The sequence below is a fragment of the Oncorhynchus tshawytscha genome, linkage group LG28 (assembly GCF_018296145.1).
Source record: "Oncorhynchus tshawytscha isolate Ot180627B linkage group LG28, Otsh_v2.0, whole genome shotgun sequence".
NCBI lineage: Eukaryota > Metazoa > Chordata > Actinopteri > Salmoniformes > Salmonidae > Oncorhynchus > Oncorhynchus tshawytscha.
Window position 1 is genome coordinate 28,585,076 of NC_056456.1, and position 23,081 is coordinate 28,608,156.

At 49.9% G+C, this 23,081-nt stretch overlaps 1 protein-coding gene across 5 annotated transcripts in view; it reads left to right on the forward strand.

Annotated features, from left to right (window-relative positions):
* LOC121841178 (chromodomain-helicase-DNA-binding protein 7-like) overlaps window positions 1–22,641 on the forward strand; it is a 114,913-nt gene extending 92,272 nt beyond the window's left edge. For 4 of the 5 annotated variants that reach the window (XM_042307969.1, XM_042307966.1, XM_042307967.1 and 1 more), the window contains 14 exons: window positions 5,999–6,102; window positions 8,356–8,485; window positions 8,706–8,824; window positions 9,104–9,449; window positions 9,731–9,939; window positions 10,373–11,224; window positions 11,604–11,761; window positions 13,640–13,873; window positions 15,831–15,998; window positions 16,636–16,866; window positions 18,928–19,137; window positions 19,418–19,561; window positions 19,941–20,045; window positions 20,243–22,641. In XM_042307969.1, the coding sequence (XP_042163903.1) occupies window positions 5,999–6,102; window positions 8,356–8,485; window positions 8,706–8,824; window positions 9,104–9,449; window positions 9,731–9,939; window positions 10,373–11,224; window positions 11,604–11,761; window positions 13,640–13,873; window positions 15,831–15,998; window positions 16,636–16,866; window positions 18,928–19,137; window positions 19,418–19,561; window positions 19,941–20,045; window positions 20,243–21,226 (3,994 nt within the window). In that variant the 3' untranslated portion in view covers window positions 21,227–22,641. The remainder of the gene's footprint in view (window positions 1–5,998; window positions 6,103–8,355; window positions 8,486–8,705; window positions 8,825–9,103; window positions 9,450–9,730; window positions 9,940–10,372; window positions 11,225–11,603; window positions 11,762–13,639; window positions 13,874–15,830; window positions 15,999–16,635; window positions 16,867–18,927; window positions 19,138–19,417; window positions 19,562–19,940; window positions 20,046–20,242) is intronic. The other variant, XM_042307968.1, reaches the window with a different exon arrangement.
* Window positions 22,642–23,081: the final 440 nt, after the last annotated feature.

A 23,081-nucleotide genomic window follows, 5' to 3' on the forward strand; every position in this document is an offset into this window, starting at 1 on the left:
GGATTTTGTTGTTTCAGCCACACCCATTGCTGACATGTGTATTAAATGAAGCACACAGCCATGAAATCTCCATAGACAAACATTGGCATTAGAATGGCCTTGTTGAAAGTCACTGAGCTCTTCAGTGTGGCACCGTCATAGGATGCCACCTTTTCAATAAGTCAGTTTGTCAAATTCCTGGCCTGCTAGAGCTGTTATTGTGAAGTTGAAACATCTAGGAGCAACAACAGCTCAGACGTGAAGTTGGTAGGCCACAGAAGCTCACGGAACGGGACCGCCGAGGGCTGAAGCGCACAGCGCGCAAAAATATACTTTCCTCGGTTGCAACACTCACTACCGCGTTCCAAACTGCCTCTGGAAGCAACGTCAGCACAAGAACTGTTCGTCGGGAGTTTCAAGAAATGGTTTTCCATGGCTGAGCAAACACACACAAGCCTAAGATCACGCACAATGCCAAGCGTCGGCTGGAGTGCTGTAAATCGCATCGCCATTGGACTCTGGAGCAGTAGAAACACATTCTCTGGAGTGATTCTTCATCTGACTTTACCATCTGGCAGTCTGACAGAATCTGGGTTTGGTGGATGCCAGGAGAACGCTACCTACCTGAATGCATAGTGCCAACTTTAAAGTTTGTTGGAGCAGGAATAATGGTCTGGAGCTGTTTTTCATGGTTTGTGCCCCTTAGTTCCAGTGAAGGGAAATCTTAATTCTACAGCATAAAATGACATTCTAGACAATTCTGTGCTTCCAACTTTGTGGTAACAGTTTGGGGAAGGCCCTTTCCTGTTTCAGCATGACAATGCCCCGGTGCACAAAGCGAGGTCCATACAGAAATGGTTTGTCGAGATCGTTTGGAAGAACTTGACTGGCCGGCACAGAGCCCTGACCTCAACCCCATCAAACATCTTTGGGATGAATTGCAACGCCGACTGCGAGCCAGGCCTAATCGCCCAACATCAGTGCCCAACCTCACTAATGCTCTTGTAGCTGAATGGATGCAAGTCCCTGCATAAATATTCCAACATCTAGTGGAAAGCCTTCACAGAAGAGAGGAGGCTGTTATAGCAGCAAAGGGGGGAACCAACTCCATATTAATACTCATGATTTTGGAATGAGATGTTCAACGAGCAGGTGTCCACATACCTTTGGTCATGTGTGTATGTGCCAGCTAGTTAGTGACGAAGAGTGTGTGTCTGTGTACGCCTATAAATGTGCCACTTGATGGTGTTTGTGTGCATGTGCCATGTCAGTAGTCAGGTAGTGGTGATGGTGGTGGGGACAGTTGTCTGGGATGGTGGTGGGGACAGTTGTCTGGTGGTGGGGACAGTAGTGGGGACAGTTGTCTGGTGGTGGGGACAGTAGTGGGGTAGTGGTGGTGGTGGTGGGGACAGTAGTCTGGTGGTGGTGGTGGGGACAGTAGTCTGGTGGTGGTGGTGGGGACAGTAGTCTGGTGGTGGTGGTGGGGACAGTAGTCTGGTGGTGGTGGTGGGGACAGTAGTCTGGTGGTGGTGGTGGGTACAGTAGTCTGGTGGTGGTGGTGGGGACAGTAGTCTGGTGGTGGTGGTGGGGACAGTAGTCTGGTGGTGGTGGTGGGGACAGTAGTCTGGCGGTGGGGACAGTAGTCTGGCGGTGGGGACAGTAGTCTGGCGGTGGGGACAGTAGTCTGGCGGTGGTGATGGTGGTGGGGACAGTAGTCTGGCAGTGGCGACAGTAGTCTGGAGGTGGTGATGGTGGTGGGGACAGTTGTCTGGCGGTGGTGGTGGTGGTGGGGACAGTTGTCTGGCGGTGGTGGTGGTGGTGGGGACAGTTGTCTGGCAGTGGGGACAGTTGTCTGGTAGTGGGGACAGTTGTCTGGTGGTGGGGACAGTTGTCTGGTGGTGGGGACAGTTGTCTGGTGGTGGGGACAGTTGTCTGGTGGTGGGGACAGTTGTCTGGTGGTGGGGACAGTTGTCTGGTGGTTGGTGGGGACAGTTGTCTGGTGGTGGGGACAGTTGTCTGGCGATGGTGGTGGGGACAGTAGTCTGGCAGTGGTGATGGTGGTGGGGACAGTTGTCTGGCAGTGGTGATGGTGGTGGGGACAGTTGTCTGGTAGTGGGGACAGTTGTCTGGTGGTGGGGACAGTTGTCTGGTGGTGGGGACAGTTGTCTGGTGGTGGGGACAGTTGTCTGGCGATGGTGGTGGGGACAGTAGTCTGGCGGTGGGGACAGTAGTCTGGCAGGTGGTGATGGTGGTGGGGACAGTAGTCTGGCAGTGGCGACAGTAGTCTGGCGGTGGTCATGGTGGTGGGGACAGTTGTCTGGCGGTGGTGGTGGGGACAGTTGTCTGGCGGTGGCGGTAGTAGTCTGGCGGTGGCGGTAGTAGTCTGGCGGTGGGGACAGTAGTCTGGCGGTGGGGACAGTAGTCTGGCGGTGGGGACAGTAGTCTGGCGGTGGGGACAGTAGTCTGGCGGTGGGGACAGTAGTCTGGTGGTGGTGATGGTGGTGGGGACAGTAGTCTGGCAGTGGCGACAGTAGTCTGGCGGTGGTGATGGTGGTGGGGACAGTTGTCTGGCGGTGGTGGTGGGGACAGTTGTCTGGCGGTGGTGGTGGGGACAGTTGTCTGGCGGTGGTGGTGGGGACAGTTGTCTGGCGGTGGTGGTGGGGACAGTTGTCTGGCGGTGGTGATGGTGGTGGGGACAGTTGTCTGGTGGTGGGGACAGTTGTCTGGTGGTGGGGACAGTTGTCTGGTAGTGGGGACAGTTGTCTGGTGGTGGGGACAGTTGTCTGGTGGTGGGGACAGTTGTCTGGCGGTGGTGATGGTGGTGGGGACAGTAGTCTGGCGGTGGTGGTGGTGGGGACAGTAGTCTGGCGGTGGTGATGGTGGTGGGGACAGTAGACTGGTAGTGGTGGTGGGGACAGTAGACTGGTAGTGGTGGTGGGGACAGTAGTCTGGTAGTGGTGGTGGGGACAGTAGTCTGGTAGTGGGGACAGTAGTCTGGTAGTGGTGGTGGGGACAGTAGTCTGGTAGTGGTGGTGGGGACAGTAGTCTGGTAGTGGTGGTGGGGACAGTAGTCTGGTAGTGGTGGTGGGGACAGTAGTCTGGTGGTGGGGGTGGTGGGGGACAGTTGTCTGGTGGTGGGGACAGTTGTCTGGTGGTGGGGACAGTTGTCTGGTGGTGGGGACAGTTGTCTGGTGGTGGGGACAGTTGTCTGGTGGTGGGGACAGTTGTCTGGTGGTGGGGACAGTTGTCTGGTGGTGGGGACAGTTGTCTGGTGGTGGGGACAGTTGTCTGGTGGTGGGGACAGTTGTCTGGTGGTGGTGGTGGTGGGGACAGTTGTCTGGTGGTGGTGGTGGTGGTGGTGGTGGGGACAGTTGTCTGGTAGTAGTAGTGGTGGTGGTGGTGGTGGGGACAGTAGTCTAGTGGTGGTGGGGACAGTAGTCTGGTAGTGGTGGTGGGGACAGTAGTCTGGTAGTGGTGGTGGAGTTGATGGTGGTGGGGACAGTTGTCTGGTGTAGTGGTGGTGGTGGTGGTGGAGTCTGGTGGTGGTGGTGGTGGTGGGGACAGGAGTCTGGTGGTGGTGGTGGTGGTGGGGACAGTTGTCTGGTGGTGGGGTTGATGGTGGTGGTGGAGTTGATGGTGGTGGGGACAGTTGTCTGGTGGTGGTGGTGGGGACAGTTGTCTGGTGGTGGTGGTGGGGACAGTTGTCTGGTGGTGGTGGTGGTGGTGGTGGTGGGGACAGTTGTCTGGTAGTAGTAGTGGTGGTGGTGGTGGTGGGGACAGTAGTCTAGTGGTGGTGGGGACAGTAGTCTGGTAGTGGTGGTGGGGACAGTAGTCTGGTAGTGGTGGTGGAGTTGATGGTGGTGGGGACAGTTGTCTGGTGGTGGTGGTGGGGGTGGTGGGGACAGTTGTCTGGTGGTGGGGACAGTTGTCTGGTGGTGGGGGGTGGTGGGGACAGTTGTCTGGTAGTGGTGGTGGGGGTGGTGGGGACAGTTGTCTGGTAGTAGTGGTGGTGGTGGGGACAGTTGTCTGGTGGTGGGGGTGGTGGGGACAGTTGTCTGGTGGTAGTGGGGGGGTGGTGGGGACAGTTGTCTGGTGGTAGTGGTGGTGGTGGGGACAGTTGTCTGGTGGTGGTGGGGGTGGTGGGGACAGTTGTCTGGTGGTAGTGGTGGTGGTGGGGACAGTTGTCTGGTGGTGGGGGTGGTGGGGACAGTTGTCTGGTGGTAGTGGTGGGGACAGTTGTCTGGTGGTGGGGGTGGTGGGGACAGTTGTCTGGTGGTAGTGGTGGTGGTGGGGACAGTTGTCTGGTGGTAGTGGTGGTGGTGGGGACAGTTGTCTGGTAGTAGTAGTGGTGGTGGTGGGGACAGTTGTCTGGTGGGGTGGTGGTGGTGGGGACAGTTGTCTGGTAGTGGTGGTGGGGGTGGTGGGGACAGTTGTCTGGTAGTGGTGGTGGTGGGGGGGGTGGTGGGGACAGTTGTCTGGTAGTGGTAGTGGTGGTGGTGGTGGGGACAGTTGTCAGGTGGTGGTGGTGGGGACAGTTGTCTGGTGGTGGGGACAGTTGTCTGGTAGTGGTAGTGGGTCAGTTGTCTGGTAGTGGTGGTGGTGGTGGTGGTGGGGACAGTTGTCTGGTGGTGGTGGTGGGGGCAGTTGTCTGGTGGTGGTGGTGGGGGCAGTTGTCTGGTGGTGGTGGTGGGGGCAGTTGTCTGGTGGTGGTGGTGGGGGCAGTTGTCTGGTGGTGGTGGTGGGGGCAGTTGTCTGGTGGTGATGGTGGTGGGGACAGTTGTCTGGTGGTGATGGTGGTGGGGACAGTTGTCTGGTGGTGATGGTGGTGGGGACAGTTGTCTGGTGGTGGTGATGGTGGTGGGGACTGTTGTCTGGTGGTGGTGATGGTGGTGGGGACTGTTGTCTGGTGGTGGTGATGGTGGTGGGGACTGTTGTCTGGTGGTGGTGATGGTGGTGGGGACTGTTGTCTGGTGGTGGTGGTGGTGGTGGTGGGGACAGTTGTCTGGTGGTGGTGATGGTGGTGGGGACAGTTGTCTGGTGGTGGTGATGGTGGTGGGGACAGTTGTCTGGTGGTGGTGATGGTGGTGGGGACTGTTGTCTGGTGGTGGTGATGGTGGTGGGGACTGTTGTCTGGTGGTGGTGATGGTGGTGGGGACTGTTGTCTGGTGGTGGTGATGGTGGTGGGGACTGTTGTCTGGTGGTGGTGATGGTGGTGGGGACAGTTGTCTGGTGGTGATGGTGGTGGGGACAGTTGTCTGGTGGTGGTGATGGTGGTGGGGACAGTTGTCTGGTGGTGGTGATGGTGGTGGGGACAGTTGTCTGGTGGTGGTGGTGGTGGTGGGGACAGTTGTCTGGTGGTAGTGGTGGTGGGTACAGTTGTCTGGTGGTAGTGGTGGTGGTGGGGACAGTTGTCTGGTGGTAGTGGTGGTGGTGGGGACAGTTGTCTGGTGGTAGTGGTGGTGGTGGGGACAGTTGTCTGGTGGTAGTGGTGGTGACAGTTGTCTGGTGGTGGTGGTGGTGACAGTTGTCTGGTGGTGGTGGTGGTGGTGGTGGTGGTGGTGGGACAGTTGTCTGGTGGTAGTGGTGGTGGTGGGGACAGTTGTCTGGTGGTGGTGGTGGGACAGTTGTCTGGTGGTGGTGGTGGGGACAGTTGTCTGGTGGTGGTGGTGGGGACAGTTGTGTGGACAGTTGTGTGGTGGTGGTGGTGGTGGGGACAGTTGTGTGGTGGTGGTGGTGGTGGGGACAGTTGTGTGGTGGTGGTGGTGGTGGGGACAGTTGTGTGGTGGTGGTGGTGGTGGGGACAGTTGTGTGGTGGTGGTGGTGGGGAGGCCTCTTTCGAGATGTTCCAGAGTTGGCTAATGACCATATTTCCTCCCAGACCCCTGGAGATGGGGCCCATTACAGACACACATCAGATTAAACGATTGCGTGTTGATTTTAGACCATTTTAATCCGTTTTCCTCTCCGCCTGTCTCTCGGTCTCTTTTTCTCTCCCTCTCTCCTTGGTTTGAGCCCACAGTGAAATGGATATCTGGATCCCTCAGCCTTTCCACGCCGAGGTGCCCGCCGATTGGTGGGACAGCGAGGCAGACAAATCGCTGCTCATCGGTGTCTTCAAACACGGTAAGCCCAACCCCTCCGCTTCTCACACACACACCCCTGGCTTTTTCAGCTTGATTGGTGTTCCCATAGCGACCGCGGAGCACAGCTGGCTCAGTGAGACGTCAGGAGATTGATTGGTGGCCATGTCCAGCCGCCCGAGAAGAGGCTGTCGGTGTGTGGACGTGTTGTACTTCATGGTTAGACAGTGTTCTGTCCACCACAGTTGGTTGACGCACGTCTGTTTGATCTCTTCTAGCTATGAGTTAGCTGGTTTACATTGGACCATTTGAATTGTATTGTAGTGCCAAACGAGATTACAAGCTAGAATTGTAATGATTTAATAGTGGTAATTATATTGATGGTGATTCATATTAATTTGGGATAATTGTCATTATTCTCTGTAATTGCCACCCTGTGCCTCAGTCCTGACACACACACACACACACACACACACACACACACACACACAGACACACAGACACATACACACACACACACACACACACATACACACACACACACACACATACACATACACACACGGGTGCTGTCTCAAACACAAATGGATACAATAGAGCTAGCCTATAGTTAATCATAATCCTCATTCACTTGGGAGGCCTGGGGAGGATGCTGCTCTCTGCCTCACACACCCTACATGCACACAACGTACAAACACACACACTGTCTCACACAACACTCACGCACACTCTCCAGGACTGCAAGAGGGAAGAGTGATGGCCTATAAAAGCCCCTCATGATTAGCGCTTGGCTCTGGGCGCAGCGGCGGTTAGGAACAATGTGTCACCGCATAAATCCTAATTGAAATGTGATGTTCTGCGGGGGCTTTGGGGAGGGGGGGGCTGATGGTCTGGTCTGCTCACTGTCACGGTTGTCCAGCCTGTGCCTCTCTCCCTCCCTCCTCCCACCCGCCGTGCTTAGTCGGATCTGCAGGCTCTTATCTGTTCTGCTTGGACGACTTCAACGGGCATCTCTCTCGTTCGCTGGCACACTTGGGCAAATGTGCACACACACTTAGACACAGATTTTCTTGTCCACACACCCACTGATGCAACCAGTCAGACACACACTCCAACAGGCGCTGCCCTCTGTCTGCATCTGGACCCTGGGCTCATGCTTTCTGTTTTTCTCTCCTCTTCAGCTGCATTTCATACGGATGGCAGTTGTGTTTTATTCTGATTGTGAACTTCATAATGGTTTAGTTTTATCTCTGTATGCAAGCGGATCCTTCTGGCGTGGTATTGCATTTCGTTATCTTTCATGATTGATGCTACGGTGTCTTTCGTGACTGACAGCTAGGTGTGTGTAGCCTATATAGTTTCAATGTGAATTGCCATTCAAACTGGACTTAGTTCTAGGCCTTGTTAGGTAGGTTCCCAGTCATAATAATTCAATAATCTCTCACCCACTTCCTCTCTCCTCCCCCGATGTGAAAAGTAGAACTCAGTAATTCAATCACTGTCTTACCCATTTTCTCTCATTCTCTTCCTGTCTGTGTTCCTGTCTGTCTGTGTTCCTGTCTGTCTGTGTTCCTGTCTGTCTGTGTTCCTGTCTGTCTGTGTTCCTGTCTGTCTGTGTTCCTGTCTGTCTGTGTTCCTGTCTGTCTGTGTTCCTGTCTCTGTCTTTGTTCCTGTCTCTGTCTTTGTTCCTGTCTTCCTGTCTGTCTCTCTTCCTGTCTGTCTTTCTTCTTGTCTGTCTCTCTTCCTGTCTGTCTCTGTCTTCCTGTCTGTCTTTCTTCCTGTCTGTCTTTCTTCCTGTCTGTCTCTGTCTTCCTGTCTGTCTGTCTTCCTGTCTGTCTTTCTTCCTGTCTGTCTCTGTCTGTGCCTGTCTGTCTTTCTTCCTGTCTGTCTTTCTTCCTGTCTGTCTTTCTTCCTGTCTGTCTTTCTTCCTGTCTGTCTTTCTTCCTGTCTGTCTCTGTCTTCCTGTCTGTCTTTCTTCCTGTCTGTCTCTTTCTTCCTGTCTGTCTCTGTCTTCCTGTCTGTCTGTCTTCCTGTCTGTCTTTCTTCCTGTCTGTCTCTGTCTGTGCCTGTCTGTCTTTCTTCCTGTCTGTCTTTCTTCCTGTCTGTCTTTCTTCCTGTCTGTCTTTCTTCCTGTCTGTCTTTCTTCCTGTCTGTCTTTCTTCCTGTCTGTCTTTCTTCCTGTCTGTCTTTCTTCCTGTCTGTCTTTCTTCCTGTCTGTCTCTGTCTTCCTGTCTGTCTTTCTTCCTGTCTGTCTCTTTCTTCCTGTCTGTCTCTGTCTTCCTGTCTGTCTGTCTAGGCTATGAGAAGTATAACTCGATGCGTGCCGACCCTGCGCTGTGTTTCTTGGAGCGGGTGGGCATGCCCGACGCCAAGGCCATCGCTGCAGAGCAGAGGGGGGCGGACATGATGGCAGATGGTCTGGAGGGGTAAGACACTCAGCCAATATTCACCACCACCACATTTTCCCTCTTCTTTTCCACCTCCTGTCTCTCTCCATTTGTTCATCTTTTCTCTCACCACCTTTTTTTCCTTTTCATTCCAACCTCCCATCTCCCCATGTTCTTTCCCATGTTCCCCTCTTTTCCCTGCTCCTTTGTTTCATTCTGTTTCTCTTTCTTTCCATCCCCGTTTTTTTTGTGCGTACAGAGAGGATGAAGACCCCGAGTACAAGCCTCTCCGCATGACCTTTAAAGATGAGATGGAGGACTTTGCGAACTCACCCCTGGATGACAAAGACGAGACTGTGGACATTGAGAGTGGTGAATGTAAGTGAATGACTGGGCTTGTCTAGCTTTGTCATATATTACAAAACACCATTTGGGATAAGTGGAATAAAAAGGTTGAAAATGACATTTGCTAGCAATCTGATACAAATCAGAGGATCATTTACCATTCATCAGTCCATTTAAGTGATTTAATTTAAACACTTCTATTTTGTATCAAACCACCAATGTGCGCTTCCAAAGAAACCAAAGTTGCTCTTCAGAATCATCTCAACAGTATGCAGACTCATTTAGTAGTTCTAATATTCCTCCTCCTCCCAGCTAAACCAGGTGAGAATGTAGCAGGCAGCAGAGGGGCGGGTAGTCTGTACTGGCCGGCGGCCTCGGCCCTCACCGCTAGACTCCGCCGCCTCATCACGGCCTACCAGCGCACGCACAAGAGGGAGCAGCTCCGCCAGGAAGCCATGGCCCGGCCCGACGGACGCCGCCGCCGCCGGCCCCGAGAACATCTCTTCTCCATGGTCACAGACGGAGGGGCCTACGTGCAGGAGGACGGAGCCTTCATGGCAGAGGGAAGTCCTTATATGGCCATGGGCGGGGCTTTTATACCTGAGGTGCCGGTACTCCCGGCGGAAGGAGGGGCCGCCTTCAAAGAGAGGCGTCAGAGGTATAGATCTCTGATGACTGATGCTGTACAAGATAAACCATATGAACAGATGACTTGTGTATAATAAACAGTAGAATTTGTTAGCCTGCTGTATAGAAGGCATTAGAACTACAAGAAGCTCTCCAATATCAACTGTTCCTGTATGATTGTTTGAGAAGCCCTACTTCTAACTGTACTACAGTACCCACAATGCTCCAGTCTCCTTATCAATACACTATTCATGCATTGCTTTTTGTCCCATTGGTTGTTGGATTAACCCTTTCCTTGTCTTGTTCCCTGAGGTGGACCAGGCGTGAGGAATCCGACTTCTACCGGGTTGTGTCCACGTTTGGTGTGATCTATGACATGGACCGCCAGCTCTTTGACTGGACCCAGTTCAGGGCCTTCGCCCGGCTGGACAAGAAGAGTGACGAGAGCCTGGAGAAATACTACTTCTCCTTCGTGGCCATGTGCAAGCGGGTGTGTCGCATGCAGGTCAAGGCCAACACGGGTAAGGGCCCTCAATGATCTAGTTCTGTTGTCTCCGACCACAACAACCCTCACTCATAGTTAAATTTGCTTGCGCTAAAGCAAAGGAACTTTCCCTGAAAATACATAACTCTTCCTTTATCCCCATCTCTCTCTCCCTCTTCCTCCCTCCCACCCTCTTCCTCCCTCCCACCATCCTTCCTCCTTATCTACCCCACCCTCTTACTCCTTATCTACCCTCCTTCTTCCCTCCCACCCTCCTTCCTCCTTATCTACCCCACCCTCTTACTCCTATCTACCCCACCCTCTTACTCCTATCTACCCCACCCTCTTACTCCTATCTACCCCACCCTCTTACTCCTATCTACCCCACCCTCTTACTCCTATCTACCCCACCCTCTTACTCCTTATCTACCCCCACCCTCCTTCCTCCCTCCCTCTTTTCTGTCTGGCAGAGCTCCCAGACCCTACCCTGATCATCGACCCCATCACGGAGGAGCGCGCCTCACGCACCCTCTACCGCATTGAGCTGCTGCGTCGCATTCGTGAGCAGGTGCTGCCCAACCCCCTGCTAGGTGAGCGCCTGCGCCTCTGCCAGCCTAGCTCCGACCTGCCCGAGTGGTGGGCCTGCCGCCGGCACGACCACGACCTCCTCCTGGGCGCCTCCAAGCACGGCGTGAGCCGCACTGACTACCACATCCTCAACGACCCTGCGCTGGGCTTCCTGGAGGCCCACAGGAAGTTCACCAAGGGGGCATCGGCTGGGGTGCCTCAGCCGCCCCGCGATGCAGCTCTCTCTACTGCTTCTTCCTCTTCTACTGAGCAGGCCACAGCTACTGCTGGTGCTGAAAAATCCTTACCTGTCCAAGAGGAGGAAGAAGGGAAGGAGATGAAAGAGGAAGGTGATGATATTCCATGTACTAAACCTGAGAAACCAGACGAAGGCAAGGAAGAAGAGATGGAGGCGAAGAAGGAAGAGAAGGCCGGGTCTCCCAAGAAGGTGAAGGACGAGGAGGAAGACGGAGAGGAGAAAGTGGAGGTCACCGGCGACGCTGACGGAGAGACTTCCAAGGAGGCCAAACCCGAGAAGGAGTACAAAGCTCCCACTGAGGAGACCAAGGACCAGGACAAAAAGCTGGACTTCCAGGAGAAACCAGAGTCTCCTAAAGCATCAGAAGAGCAGGGAACCAAGAAGGATGAGAAAGAAGGAAGCCCTGCCAAGTCTCCTAAACCAGTGGCTGAGAAAGGGCCCGATGAGGAGAAGATGGAGGAAGACGACAGGTCTGAGAAGTCCTCTCAAGCTGAAGGTAGGTCCTACTCCTAACTCCATTGCTTAAAAAAGCATTTTCACATGGAAAAATGCCATTTTAGGGCAATTGGTGTTTGAATGCATTTTAAACCATCAACAGTGAGTCTGTAAAAGTCTAGACAAACAGTTGTGGCTGGCTTCAACAAAAAGCAGTAGACCCAACAGTTAGTGGCAGTGTGTAATTGGTCTGCTTTAGATGGCATTTAGAAAGGACATGGCTGTGTGTTTGTATAATTAGACTGCTTAGGCTTGCATTGAGGACTTACTGTATGGTTCTCGTAGTATTCTGCTGTGTCTAGTATTAAGGAAGTACTGTATATGAAGCCATTTGTAGATTCTCCTGTGGCTGGTATTGACAAAGCACTGTTGATTTTCAGCAGCCGCCACCTCAGAGCAGAAGAACTTTGACGAGGAGAGCAACGCCTCACTGAGCACCACAGCCAGAGACGAGACCCGTGACGGGTTCTGCCCCGAGGAAGAGCCGTCTGCCATCCCGGCCCTCCAGGAGAGAGCCACCTCATCCTTCTGGCCCAAGGTTGGTAGTAAACGATATACATTCAGTCAGTTATACATTCTCATATGTATTAATGTTGTGGTGAATTATATGAATACACAAATGAAAACACCCGTCATGTTGACCATTGACCCCCAACAATATATACAAATGTATTTTTTTCAACATATGTATTCAAATATATAAAAACACACATTGTTGGAACTGTCAGTGGACGTTAGGCGCACACTATATACATTGTGTGTACGAAACATTAAGAACACCTGCTCATTCCATGACAGACTGATCAGGTGATTTAGGTGAAAGCGATGATCCCTTATTGATGTCACTTGTTAAATCCACCAATCAGTATAGATGAAGGGGAGGAGACAGGTTAAAGAAGGATTTTTAAGCCTTGATACAATTGAGACATGGATTGTGTGTGACATTCAGAGGGTGAATTATCAAGACAAAAATTGTGTGTAACTCAATTTTAGGAAGGTGTTCCTAATGTTTGGTGTACATAAAGTACTCCTTAGACAGAGTGTTAAAGGGATACTTCAATATTTTGACATGAAGCCCGTTATCTACTTCCCCGGACTCAGATGAACTCGTGGGTACCATTTTTATGTCTGTCTGCAGTTTGAAGGAAGTTGCTAACTAGCATTAGCGTAACTGCTAGCATGCCTTGCAATCTCCATAGAGAAACATTGGCAGTAGAATGGCCTTACTGGAGAGCGCAGCAACTTTCAACATGGCACCATCATAGGATGCCACCACCTCAAATGTCTGCCCTGCTAGAGCTGCCCCGGTCAACTGTAAGTGCTGTTATTGTGAAGCGGAAGCGTCTTGGAGCAACAAGGCTCAGCTGTGAAGTGGTAGGCCACACAACTTCACAGAATGGAACCTCCGAGTGCTGAAGCAATTAGCATGTAAAAATCATCTGTCCTCAGTTGCAACACTCACTACTGCGTTCCAAGCTGCCTCTGGAAGCAACGTCAGCAAATTAACTGTTCATCGGGAGCTTCATGAAATGGGTTTCCATGGGCGTGCAGCCGCACACAAGCCTAAGATCGACATGCACAATGTCAAGCGTCAGCTGGAGTGGCGTAAATCTCGCCTCCATTGGACCCTGGAGCAGTGGAAACGCGTTCTCTGAAGGGATGAATAATGCGTCACCATCTGGCAGTCCGAACAAATCTGGGTTGGGCAGATGCCAGGAGAACAATACCTGCCCCAATGCATAGTGTCAACTGTAAAGTTTGGTGGAGGAGAAATAAAGGTCTGGGGCTGTTTTTCATGGTTCGGGCTAGACCTGTTAGTTCCAGTGAATGGAAATCTTAACGCCACAGCATACAATGACATTCTAGACGATTCTAGAATGCACAGTGCCACCGTGCACAAAGCGAGGTCCATACTGAAATGGTTTGTCGATCAGTGTGGAAGAACTTGACTGGCCTGCACAGAGCCCTGACCTCAACCCCATCAAACACCTTTGGGATGAAATGGAATGCCGACTGCGAGCCAGGCCTAATCGCCCAACATCAGTTCCTGACCTCACTAATGCTCTTGTGGCTGAATGGATGCAAGTCCCCTCAGCAATGTTCTAACATCTAGTGGAAAGTCTTCCCAGAAGAGTGAAGGATGTTGTAACAGCAAAGGGGAGACCAACTCCATATTAATATCCATGATTTTGTAATGAGATTTTTGACAAGCAGGTGCCACCTACTTTTGTCAAACTGCACACTGAGACATAAAGGGAACTCATGGCTACCATTTTTAAGTTCTGTATTGATATAACACACATTTTTGGAAAACAAGCAAAGCCCTGTTCAAGTCAGACATCACTCCATCATGAAAGTACTAGTGGTATTCTATAAAAAACCCTGCTCTAGAATTCATTCTGTCCCCTCCTTCCAGGATCGTGTCATGATCAATCGCATGGACAACATCTGCGATGCGGTCATCAAGGGCAAGTGGCCCGCCAACCGACGCCAGTTCTTTGACTCCCCGGGCCTGTTGCCTGGATACCCCGGCCCCATGACGTCTGAAAGCCCCATGCCGAGGCAGAGCCTGGCCGAACTGTCGATGGCAGCGGGCGCTCAGACCAACTTCAGTGGCAGCGAGGACCTCACCCTCTCTCCCCAGGTTAATGTAAGTCGCTAGCTAGGCCCGAAACCGCTAACTGAAGACTATCCCTACCCTCCCAAAGTAGGTTTAGTTTGTTCTAACTGCATACTTTATCGAGATATTAATCCTTCAAAATAAATTGAAGTTAACGTATTGATGCAGTCTGTAAATAGATATTCCTTTATTAATCATAAAAACACTTATTCCTTACATCATTGCAATTTACTTCCATTGATTTTAAGTGTTGTTGTGATCACATCTTAATCATCCCTCTTCTTCCCTTCCTCCCTCTCTTCTTCCCTCCCTTCCTCCCTCTCTTCTTCCCTCCCTCTCTTCTTCCCTCCCTCTCTTCTTCCCTCCCTTCCTCCCTCTCTTCTTCCCTCCCTTCTTCCCTCTTCTTCCCTCCCTTCCTCCCTCTCTTCTTCCCTCCCTTCCTCCCTCTCTTCTTCCCTCCCTCCCTTCCTCCTCTCTTCTTCCCTCCCTTCCTCCCTCTCTTCTTACTTCCCTTCCTCCCTCTCTTCTTCCCTCCCTCCCTTCCTCCCTCTCTTCTTCCCTTCCTCCCTCTCTTCGTCCCTCTCTTCTTCCCTCCCTCCCTTCCTCCCTCCCTCCCTTCCTCCCTCTCTTCTTCCCTCCCTCCCTCCCTCTCTTCTTCCCTCCCTCCCTTCCTCCCTCTCTCCCTTCCTCCCTCTCTTCTTCCCTCCCTCCCTTCCTCCCTCTCTTCTTCCCTCCCTCCCTTCCTCCCTCTCTTCTTCCCTCCCTCCCTTCCTCCCTCTCTTCTTCCCTCCCTCCCTTCCTCCCTCTCTTCTTCCCTCCCTTCTTCCCTCCCTTCTTCCCTCTCTTCTTCCCTCCCTTCTTCCTCCCTCTCTTCTTCCCTTCCTCTCTCTTCTTCCTTCCTCTCTCTTCTTCCCTTCCTCTCTCTTCTTCCCTTCCTCTCTCTTCTTCCCTTCCTCTCTCTTCTTCCCTTCCTCCCTCTTCTTCCCTTCCTCCCTCTTCTTCCCTTCCTCCCTCTTCTTCCCTTCCTCCCTCTTCTTCCCTTCCTCCCTCTTCTTCCCTTCCTCTCCCTCTTCTTCCCTTCCTCCCTCTTCTTCCCTTCCTCCCTCTTCTTCCCTTCCTCCCTCTTCTTCCCTTCCTCCCTCTTCTTCCCTTCCTCTCCCTCTTCTTCCCTTCCTCTCCCTCTTCTTCCCTTCCTCCCTCTTCTTCCCTTCCTCTCCCTCTTCTTCCCTTCCTCCCTCTTCTTCCCTTCCTCCCTCTTCTTCCCTTCCTCCCTCTTCTTCCCTTCCTCCCTCTTCTTCCCTTCCTCTCCCTCTTCTTCCCTTCCTCCCTCTTCTTCCCTTCCTCCCTCTTCTTCCCTTCCTCCCTCTTCTTCCCTTCCTCTCCCTCTTCTTCCCTTCCCTCCCTCTTCTTCCCTTCCTCTCCCTCTTCTTCCCTTCCTCCCTCTTCTTCCCTTCCTCCCTCTTCTTCCCTTCCTCCCTCTTCTTCCCTTCCTCCCTCTTCTTCCCTTCCTCCCTCTTCTTCCCTTCCTCTCCCTCTTCTTCCCTTCCTCTCCCTCTTCTTCCCTTCCTCCCTCTTCTTCCCTTCCTCTCCCTCTTCTTCCCTTCCTCCCTCTTCTTCCCTTCCTCCCTCTTCTTCCCTTCCTCCCTCTTCTTCCCTTCCTCCCTCTTCTTCCCTTCCCTCCCTCTTCTTCCCTTCCTCTCCCTCTTCTTCCCTTCCTCCCTCTTCTTCCCTTCCTCCCTCTTCTTCCCTTCCTCTTCCCCCTCTTCTTCCCTTCTTCCCTCTTCTTCCCTTCCTCCCCCTCTTCTTCCCTTCTTCCCTCTTCTTCCCTTCCTCCCCCTCTTCTTCCCTTCTTCCCTCTCTTCTTCCCTTCCTCCCCTCTTCTTCCCTTCCTCCCTCTCTTCTTCCCTTCCTCCCTCTCTTCTTCCCTCCCTCCCTCTCTTCTTCCCTTCCTCCCTCCCTCCCTCTCTTCTTCCCTTCCTCCGTATAGGAGGATGCTCTGAGCATATCATTGCCGAAGCAGCGTCGTCGCAGGCGGAGGAAGGTGGAGATGGAGGCGGAGCGTGCGGCCAAGCGCAGGAACCTGATGGATATGGTGGCCCAGCTCAGAGAGTCTCACGCTGCAGAGTCCCAGAGCCAGGCCATGGATCTTACCAAGGCACAGTCTTTAGAATTAGGAATAAATACTACATTCAGAAATGAGAATTATGCTTCACTTTTTACAACTGCATTGTATCATTTTTTAAATTATAGTTTTGGGTCAGGTCCCTGATTTTTTAATATTTTTGATCTCAATGGGATCATGTGCGGCAGGGTAGCCTAGTGGTTAGAGCGTTGGACTAGTAACTGGAAGGTTGAAAGTTCAAACCCCCGAGCTGACAAGGTACAAATTTGTCGTTCTGCCCCTGAACAGGCAGTTAACCCACTGTTCCTAGGCCGTCATTGAAAATAAGAATTTTTTTCTTAACTGACTCCTAGTTAAATAAAAGTTCAATAAAAATTTTATTAAATGTGTATAAGTAAAATGGATCCCATTAAAATAAAATCTATTTATCATAACGTCTATTTATATAAATTAATAAAATATGTAAAGTATTATATTAAAGTTACCATTTTTGTTACGGGTATTGTATTTTGCCCCTGAACATGCAGTTAACCCACTGTTCCTAGGCAGTCATTGAAAATAAGAATTTGTTCTTAACTGACTTGCCTAGTAAAATAAAGGTAAAATAAAAATACAAATGTTTGTCTATTCGTTTACTCTAAAAGTTTCCATACTGGTTTATCTTTTCCAGGGTATTCTGCACCAGCACCACAAGTCTTCAGCGCCGTCCCCGGCGAGCTACTCCAGCAGCATGGTGTCACCTGCTGCCCTCAAAGCACAGATGGAGCTTCTGCAGGCGGCCACACCCTCCAGACACAGGGCCAACTGCTCATTGGCCGAGGCTGACCTGCCCACCAGGAGGAGGCGGGGCCGCAGGAAAAATGTGGAGGGGCTGGAGCTGCTGTTCATGAGAGGAGCCACGGTACAGGACTCATTACTAGAGAAATACATGTTACGTGAATAACTATAAAGAAAATACACAGATTGATATAGTTTTTTTTGTAAAATGCCCTGAACATTAGACAGATTGGATATTTTTGGCAAAAAGCATGCTTTCTCAATTAGGCTAAACTACATTCAAATAAATTTGATAGGAATGAAAACATCAAATTACACTGAAGGAAAATGCAACTGTGAAGTGTTGGTTCCATGTTTCACGAGCTGAAATAAAAGATCCCATAAATATTCCATAATCACAAAAAGCTTATTTATCTCAAATTTGGTACACAAATTTGTTTACTTCCCTGTTAGTGAGCATTTAATCTTTGCCAAGATAATCCATCCATCTGACATGTGTGGCATATAAAGAAGCTGATTAACTTCTTGTGTCGAGCCATCCGGGATCGTGAATACAGCCTCAAGCTCATTACCATAACGCAACGTTAACTATTCATGAAAATCACAAATGAAATGAAATTAATATGCTAGCTCTCAAGCTTAGCCTTTTGTTAACAACACTGTCATCTCAGATTTTCAAAATATGCTTCTCAACCATAGCAAAACAAGCATTTGTGTAACAGCTAGCGTAGCATTTAGCGTTAGCATCAGCAGGCAACATTTTCACAAAAACCAGAAAATCATTCAAATAAAATCATTTACCTTTGAAGAACTTCAGATGTTTTCAATGAGGAGACTCTTAGTTAGATAGCAAATGCTCAGTTTTTCCTGAAAGATTATTTGTTTAGGAGAAATTGCTCCGTTTGGTGCATCACGTTTGGCTACCAAAAAAAAACGAAAATTCAGTCTTCAAAACGCCAAACTTTTTTCCAAATTAACTCCATAATATCGACTGAAACATGGTAAACGTTGTTTAGAATCAATCCTCAAGGTGTTTTTCACATATCTCTTCATGATATATCGTTCGTTGAAAGCCTCCTCTCTCCTCTCAATCACTGGATGACTGCGTGCAGCTTGTAGATTACGCACCAATTTAGACAAAGGACACCGGGCGGACCCCTGGTAAATGTAGTCTCTTATGGCCAATCTTCCAATGATATGCCTACAAATACGTCACAATGCTGCAGACACCTTGGAGAAACGATAGAAAGGGCAGGCTCATTCCCGGCGCATTCACAGCCATATAAGGAGACAATGGAAAACAGAGCTTCAAAAATTCTGCCCATTTCCTGGTTTCATCTTGGTTTCGCCTGTAGCATGAGTTCTGTGGCACTCACAGATAATATCTTTGCAGTTTTGGAAACCTTATAGTGTTTTCTTTCCAAAGCTGCCAATTATATGCATAGTCGAGCATCTTTTCGTGACAAAATATTGCGCTTAAAACGGGCACGTTTTTTTATCCATAAATTAAAAGAGCGCCCCCTATATCCAAGAAGTTAAACAGCATGATCATTACACAGGTAAACCTTGTGCTCGGGACAATAAAAGGCCACTCTAAAATATGCAGTTTTGTCACACAACACAATGCCACAGATGTCCAAAATGTGATGTCTGAAATGTTGTTCAATTGGCATGCTGACTGCTGAAATGTCCACCAGAGCTGTTGCCAGAGAATTGAATGTTCATTTCTCAACCATAAGCCACCTCCAACGTAGATTTAGAATTTGGCAGTACATCCAACCGGCCTCAACCGCAGACCATGTGTGGGCGAGCGGTTTTCTGATGTCAAAGTTGTGAACAGAGTGCCTCATGGTGGAGGTGAGGTTATGGGATGGGCAGAAATACCATGACGAGGCCCATTGTGAGGCCAATTGTTTTTAAGGTGTCTGTGACCAACAGATGCATATCTGTATTCCCAGTCCATAGATGAGGGTCTAATGAATTTATTTCAATTGACTGATTTCCTTATGAGCTATATTTGAAATAGCTTATGTTGCATTTATTCTTTTTCAGTATATATTTGATTTTTAAAAATTAAAAATAAATCACACACAAATACTTTGATTTAATTTTACATGGTAGTGAACAGATTATGATTTAATTTTACATGGTAATGAACAGAGTTTCTCCTGCCTTCCCGCAACAGGAGGATTCAGAGAGGACCAAAGCTTCAGTGGAGGGGTTGCAGATGCCCCCACGTTCCCACCGCCACAACATTCCCAGCACCTCCGCCCGTGTCCCCTCTGTCAGCGCTATGGAGGACAGGGAGGCTGGTACCCCCTCTAACAAAGACCTGAGTGACTGGCTCAGACAGCACCCCACATACACCATGGACATGCCTACTGCGTACACACCAGTATGTACTAGACTTTTTTTGTATACAATATTTATCAGATTTGCCTATCCAGTGGAACTATCCATTCATGTGGAATATGACTTTCCCCTTACCTTCAACCCCATGTTCCCTTTCCTAAATCAAATCTTACCACAACCCTTTCAGTGATTCAACTATGGTTACAAAATATAACATTTAGCCATTCCATTTTGTAACGTTTGTAGTATACTAAAAAGTATTAGATGTCTGGTCCTGTCATGGTTCCTAAACCCTGTCCCTTCTCCCGTCTGCCTCACTGTAGAAGAGTGAGGAGACTCTCCTCTCCTCCCAGTTCCCCAAACCCAAGCAAAAGAGACACCGCTGCCGGAACCCCAACAAGATCGACATCAACACGCTCACCGGAGAAGAGAGGGTTCCCGTGGTCAACCGGAGAAATGGAAGAAAGGTATGGGCTCATTTCGGTACAGAAAGGTATGGGCTCATTTCTGTACAGAAAGGTATGGGCTCATTTCTGTACAGAAAGGTATGGGCTCATTTCGGTACAGAAAGGTTTGGGCTCATTTCGGTACAGAAAAGTTTGGGCTCATTTCGGTACAGAAAAGTTTGGGCTCATTTCGGTACAGAAAGGTATGGGCTCATTTGGGTACAGAAAGGTTTGGGCTCATTTCGGTACAGAAAGGTTTGGGCTCATTTCGGTACAAATCAATTTTCACAAATGCATTGGTCGCTGTGTAGCAACAGTTTCAAAGACCTAATTTGTCTTTTCATAGCAGAACTGAAGGTATTGGTAGCTTATGAACCATTTTGTTCCATTTCTTTCCCAGATGGGTGGAGCCATGGCCCCTCCCATGAAGGATCTTCCCAGATGGCTCCTGGAGAACTCAGATTTTGCCGTCGCTCCAGACTGGACTGACATTGTCAAGCAATCGGTGAGTCATTTGTCCTCCTGTTTAGCCATCAAATGATTCCAATGAGCACTTGTTTTATATTTTGACTATCTGATGGAATTGCAACAAGCAGTTTGAACTTTGATGTTTGAATAGAAATTGATGCCTAATCGCTAAATTATCATTGACTGCCATGAGTGTAACGTCAAACTAACTGTGGTCTCCTCTCCCTTCCTTAGGGCTTCCTCCCTGAGGCCATGTTCGACCGTCTCCTGACTGGGCCCTTGGTGCGTGAGGAGGGCGTCCGTCGTCGGGGAAGACGTCCCAAATCGGAGATCGCCAAGGCAACAGCGGCTGCCTCGGCTGCATCCTCTGGGGGCCTTAACCCCCTGCTGATAAACGGCCTGTTTGGAGGCATGGACCTCACCAGCTTGCAGGGCCTACAGAGCCTCCAGAGTCTGCAGCTGCAGCTCATGGGCTTCCCCGGCATGGGGGGGGCTGACTCTAAACACGCCTCGGCCATGCTGCCTCTCATGCTGCCTGGCATTCTGCCCAACATGTTTGGCCTGGGAGGCCTGTTCGCAAGCAACCTGGCTGCAGCCTCCCCTGCTGCAGCCTCCAATGGCACCAACAACGAGGACGATTCGGACGAGACATCGAAGAGAGACGCCAGGGAGGGTGGAGAAGAGCAGGATGAGGAGAAGGACGACACTGGGGAGGAGGAAGAGTCGAGCAAGGCTATTGGGGAGGCCGCGGCTCTGAATGTGGCTGCTGCCGCTATGGCCTCCTCCGGCATGTCGGCTAACTCCCTGGCCTTCAATCCCTTCCTGCTCTCCACCATGGCCCCAGGGCTCTTTTCCCCCTACATGTTCCTGCCCCCTGGCCTGGGAGGTCTCACCCTGCCCCCTGGCCTGGGAGGTCTCACCCTGCCTGGCTTCCCCCCCACTGCCCTGACCGACCTGCAGAGTGCCATGGCTGGAGCCATGGGGGTTGCCTCTGGAGCTCAGAGCCAGGAGAAGGAGCCCAGCCAGGTTGCCCTGGACTGCCCTGCTGCCGCTATCGTAGACCCAGAGACTGCTGATGACAGTGACTCAGCTGAGAGCCTGGAGAAGACTGCAGAGTCGTCTGCGCTAGAAGATGAGACCTCCGCTTTGGCAGGGGAAGCCGACTCACCGGAAGACCTGGAGGAAGGAGAGGATGCCCTTGAGGAGGAAGAGAAGTGACTGAATCTAACTGGCCTTTGACCCCACCCCCCCACCAACTTGATATCCAAACATATGAATTTGTTTTGTTTTCATTGTTTTTGTTTATTTCACAGGTAAACATTTAAATCAGGGAGAGCATATGTAGCTAAAAGGCTCTTAATGTATTGTTAATGGCATAGTCAGGGAAAAAGCTAACTGAAGTAGAGTTTTGCGGATGTTTTAAGGGTGTTATTTTTGGTCTTTGTTCACTGAACGGTGCATTCTAGATGAAATGGGAAATTTCCTCAAATATTATTATAGGAATTAATCGTTCCAATAGTGCTATGCTGCTTTTCTGGTTCATTTATTATTAAATATTTTTGTGGATATTGTGACAGACATCTCGTAACTCTCCAGTGGCGTACAATTTAACGGCATTAAGCGTCTGTCTATATGCTGCTGATGAATAGGATCATGGGTAATTTAGATTTTGCTGTTGTACTGTTCTGCTTTTAAGAGCAGGATGAAGTTCTCACAAATCAGATGGCCTAATAATCTGACTGTTCCCAGTCCCTCACTGACGATCACACACACACGTCTACACCCACACACACACGACTGTCTATTCCTGTAGTCTTACACTCTAACAATCCAACCTGACGGTCCTACCTTCACCCTCCAACCGTTCCTCTCCCATTACCCTTCTCAGTACCTGTTTTCTGTCTACTATTAACACCCATATTGTCTGACTCTTCCAAGTCACACCGGTTATAGAAACAGTTTTCCAGTTTCACAGCGACCGATGGCCCCGAGTCTCCTGCCTGTTTTTAGTCTGACACTGACAAAGCCGAGCAGAGGAGAGTCCTCTCTCCCACAACGCGGAGGGAGACAGCAATAACCGAAGGCAGCTTTTGAATGTTTCAAACATCGCTCTCCCATTTAAACACAACTACAAGTGTTGGTGAAAAAGAGAAACGAAATTGCATACAAATGATGACATTAAAACGTTCTGCAAGTAATTCGTCTCACTATTCCTGATGATGCACTGGTGTAAGAGTAAAATAATCAGGTACCTTTTATCTTTGAATGGACTTTTTGTTTCTTTTAGCCACCAAGCTGAACAGCATTACCTCAATTCTAACTAGCCTTGAAGTTTACAGACATACGTTGTAAATGGTTTTTTTTGTGTGTCTGTTATTTTTTTTGGAACATCGTATGATGAACTGTTATGACGCTTTTAATAAAAGTGAATCATGATATTCGCCTAGGAAACCAAACCCAGAGTGCTTGTTGTGACTGTTTTGGAATTAGATGTTAAATGTAGATGTCTATTTTGAGTATTAAATGACGTTGGTTGATTCATGGTGGTGATATTGTCAGAAAGCAGCAGAAAATGAAGTAAATACCCCAGAATCTTAAAATAAAGTGTTTCTAAGTGCAGATGGACCACTTTACGCCAAATGTGTTCATTGCCTCTGTCTATTACAAATATCCACTAACGATTCAATAAAATCACCTACATTCACTTAAGAATCACATGTCAGACATAGCAAAATAATTGTCTGCACATGTTGTAATTTTGCAATTCACTAGAACAGCAACACCATCCATCTACCCTAAGAAAGAAGGGGACAGTTACCTAGAGATGTAGACTTTGGCTGATTGTCAGCTCTCCTCTCACCTGATCAGAAGGTGAAAGCAATCTCATACAACCCTAATTAGTCATCTTATCTTTATAGCCATGAGAAGGAGCCAATATGGATGTAATGAGGCCATTTGAGAATGACCGTAGTCATTGAGTCCTAAGGGTCATGAACTTGGGTTCTTACTGGGGCATATGCCTCATGATAGTCTTTCAACAGATGCAAGCAAGAATTTTGCTTGGACTGTCTGG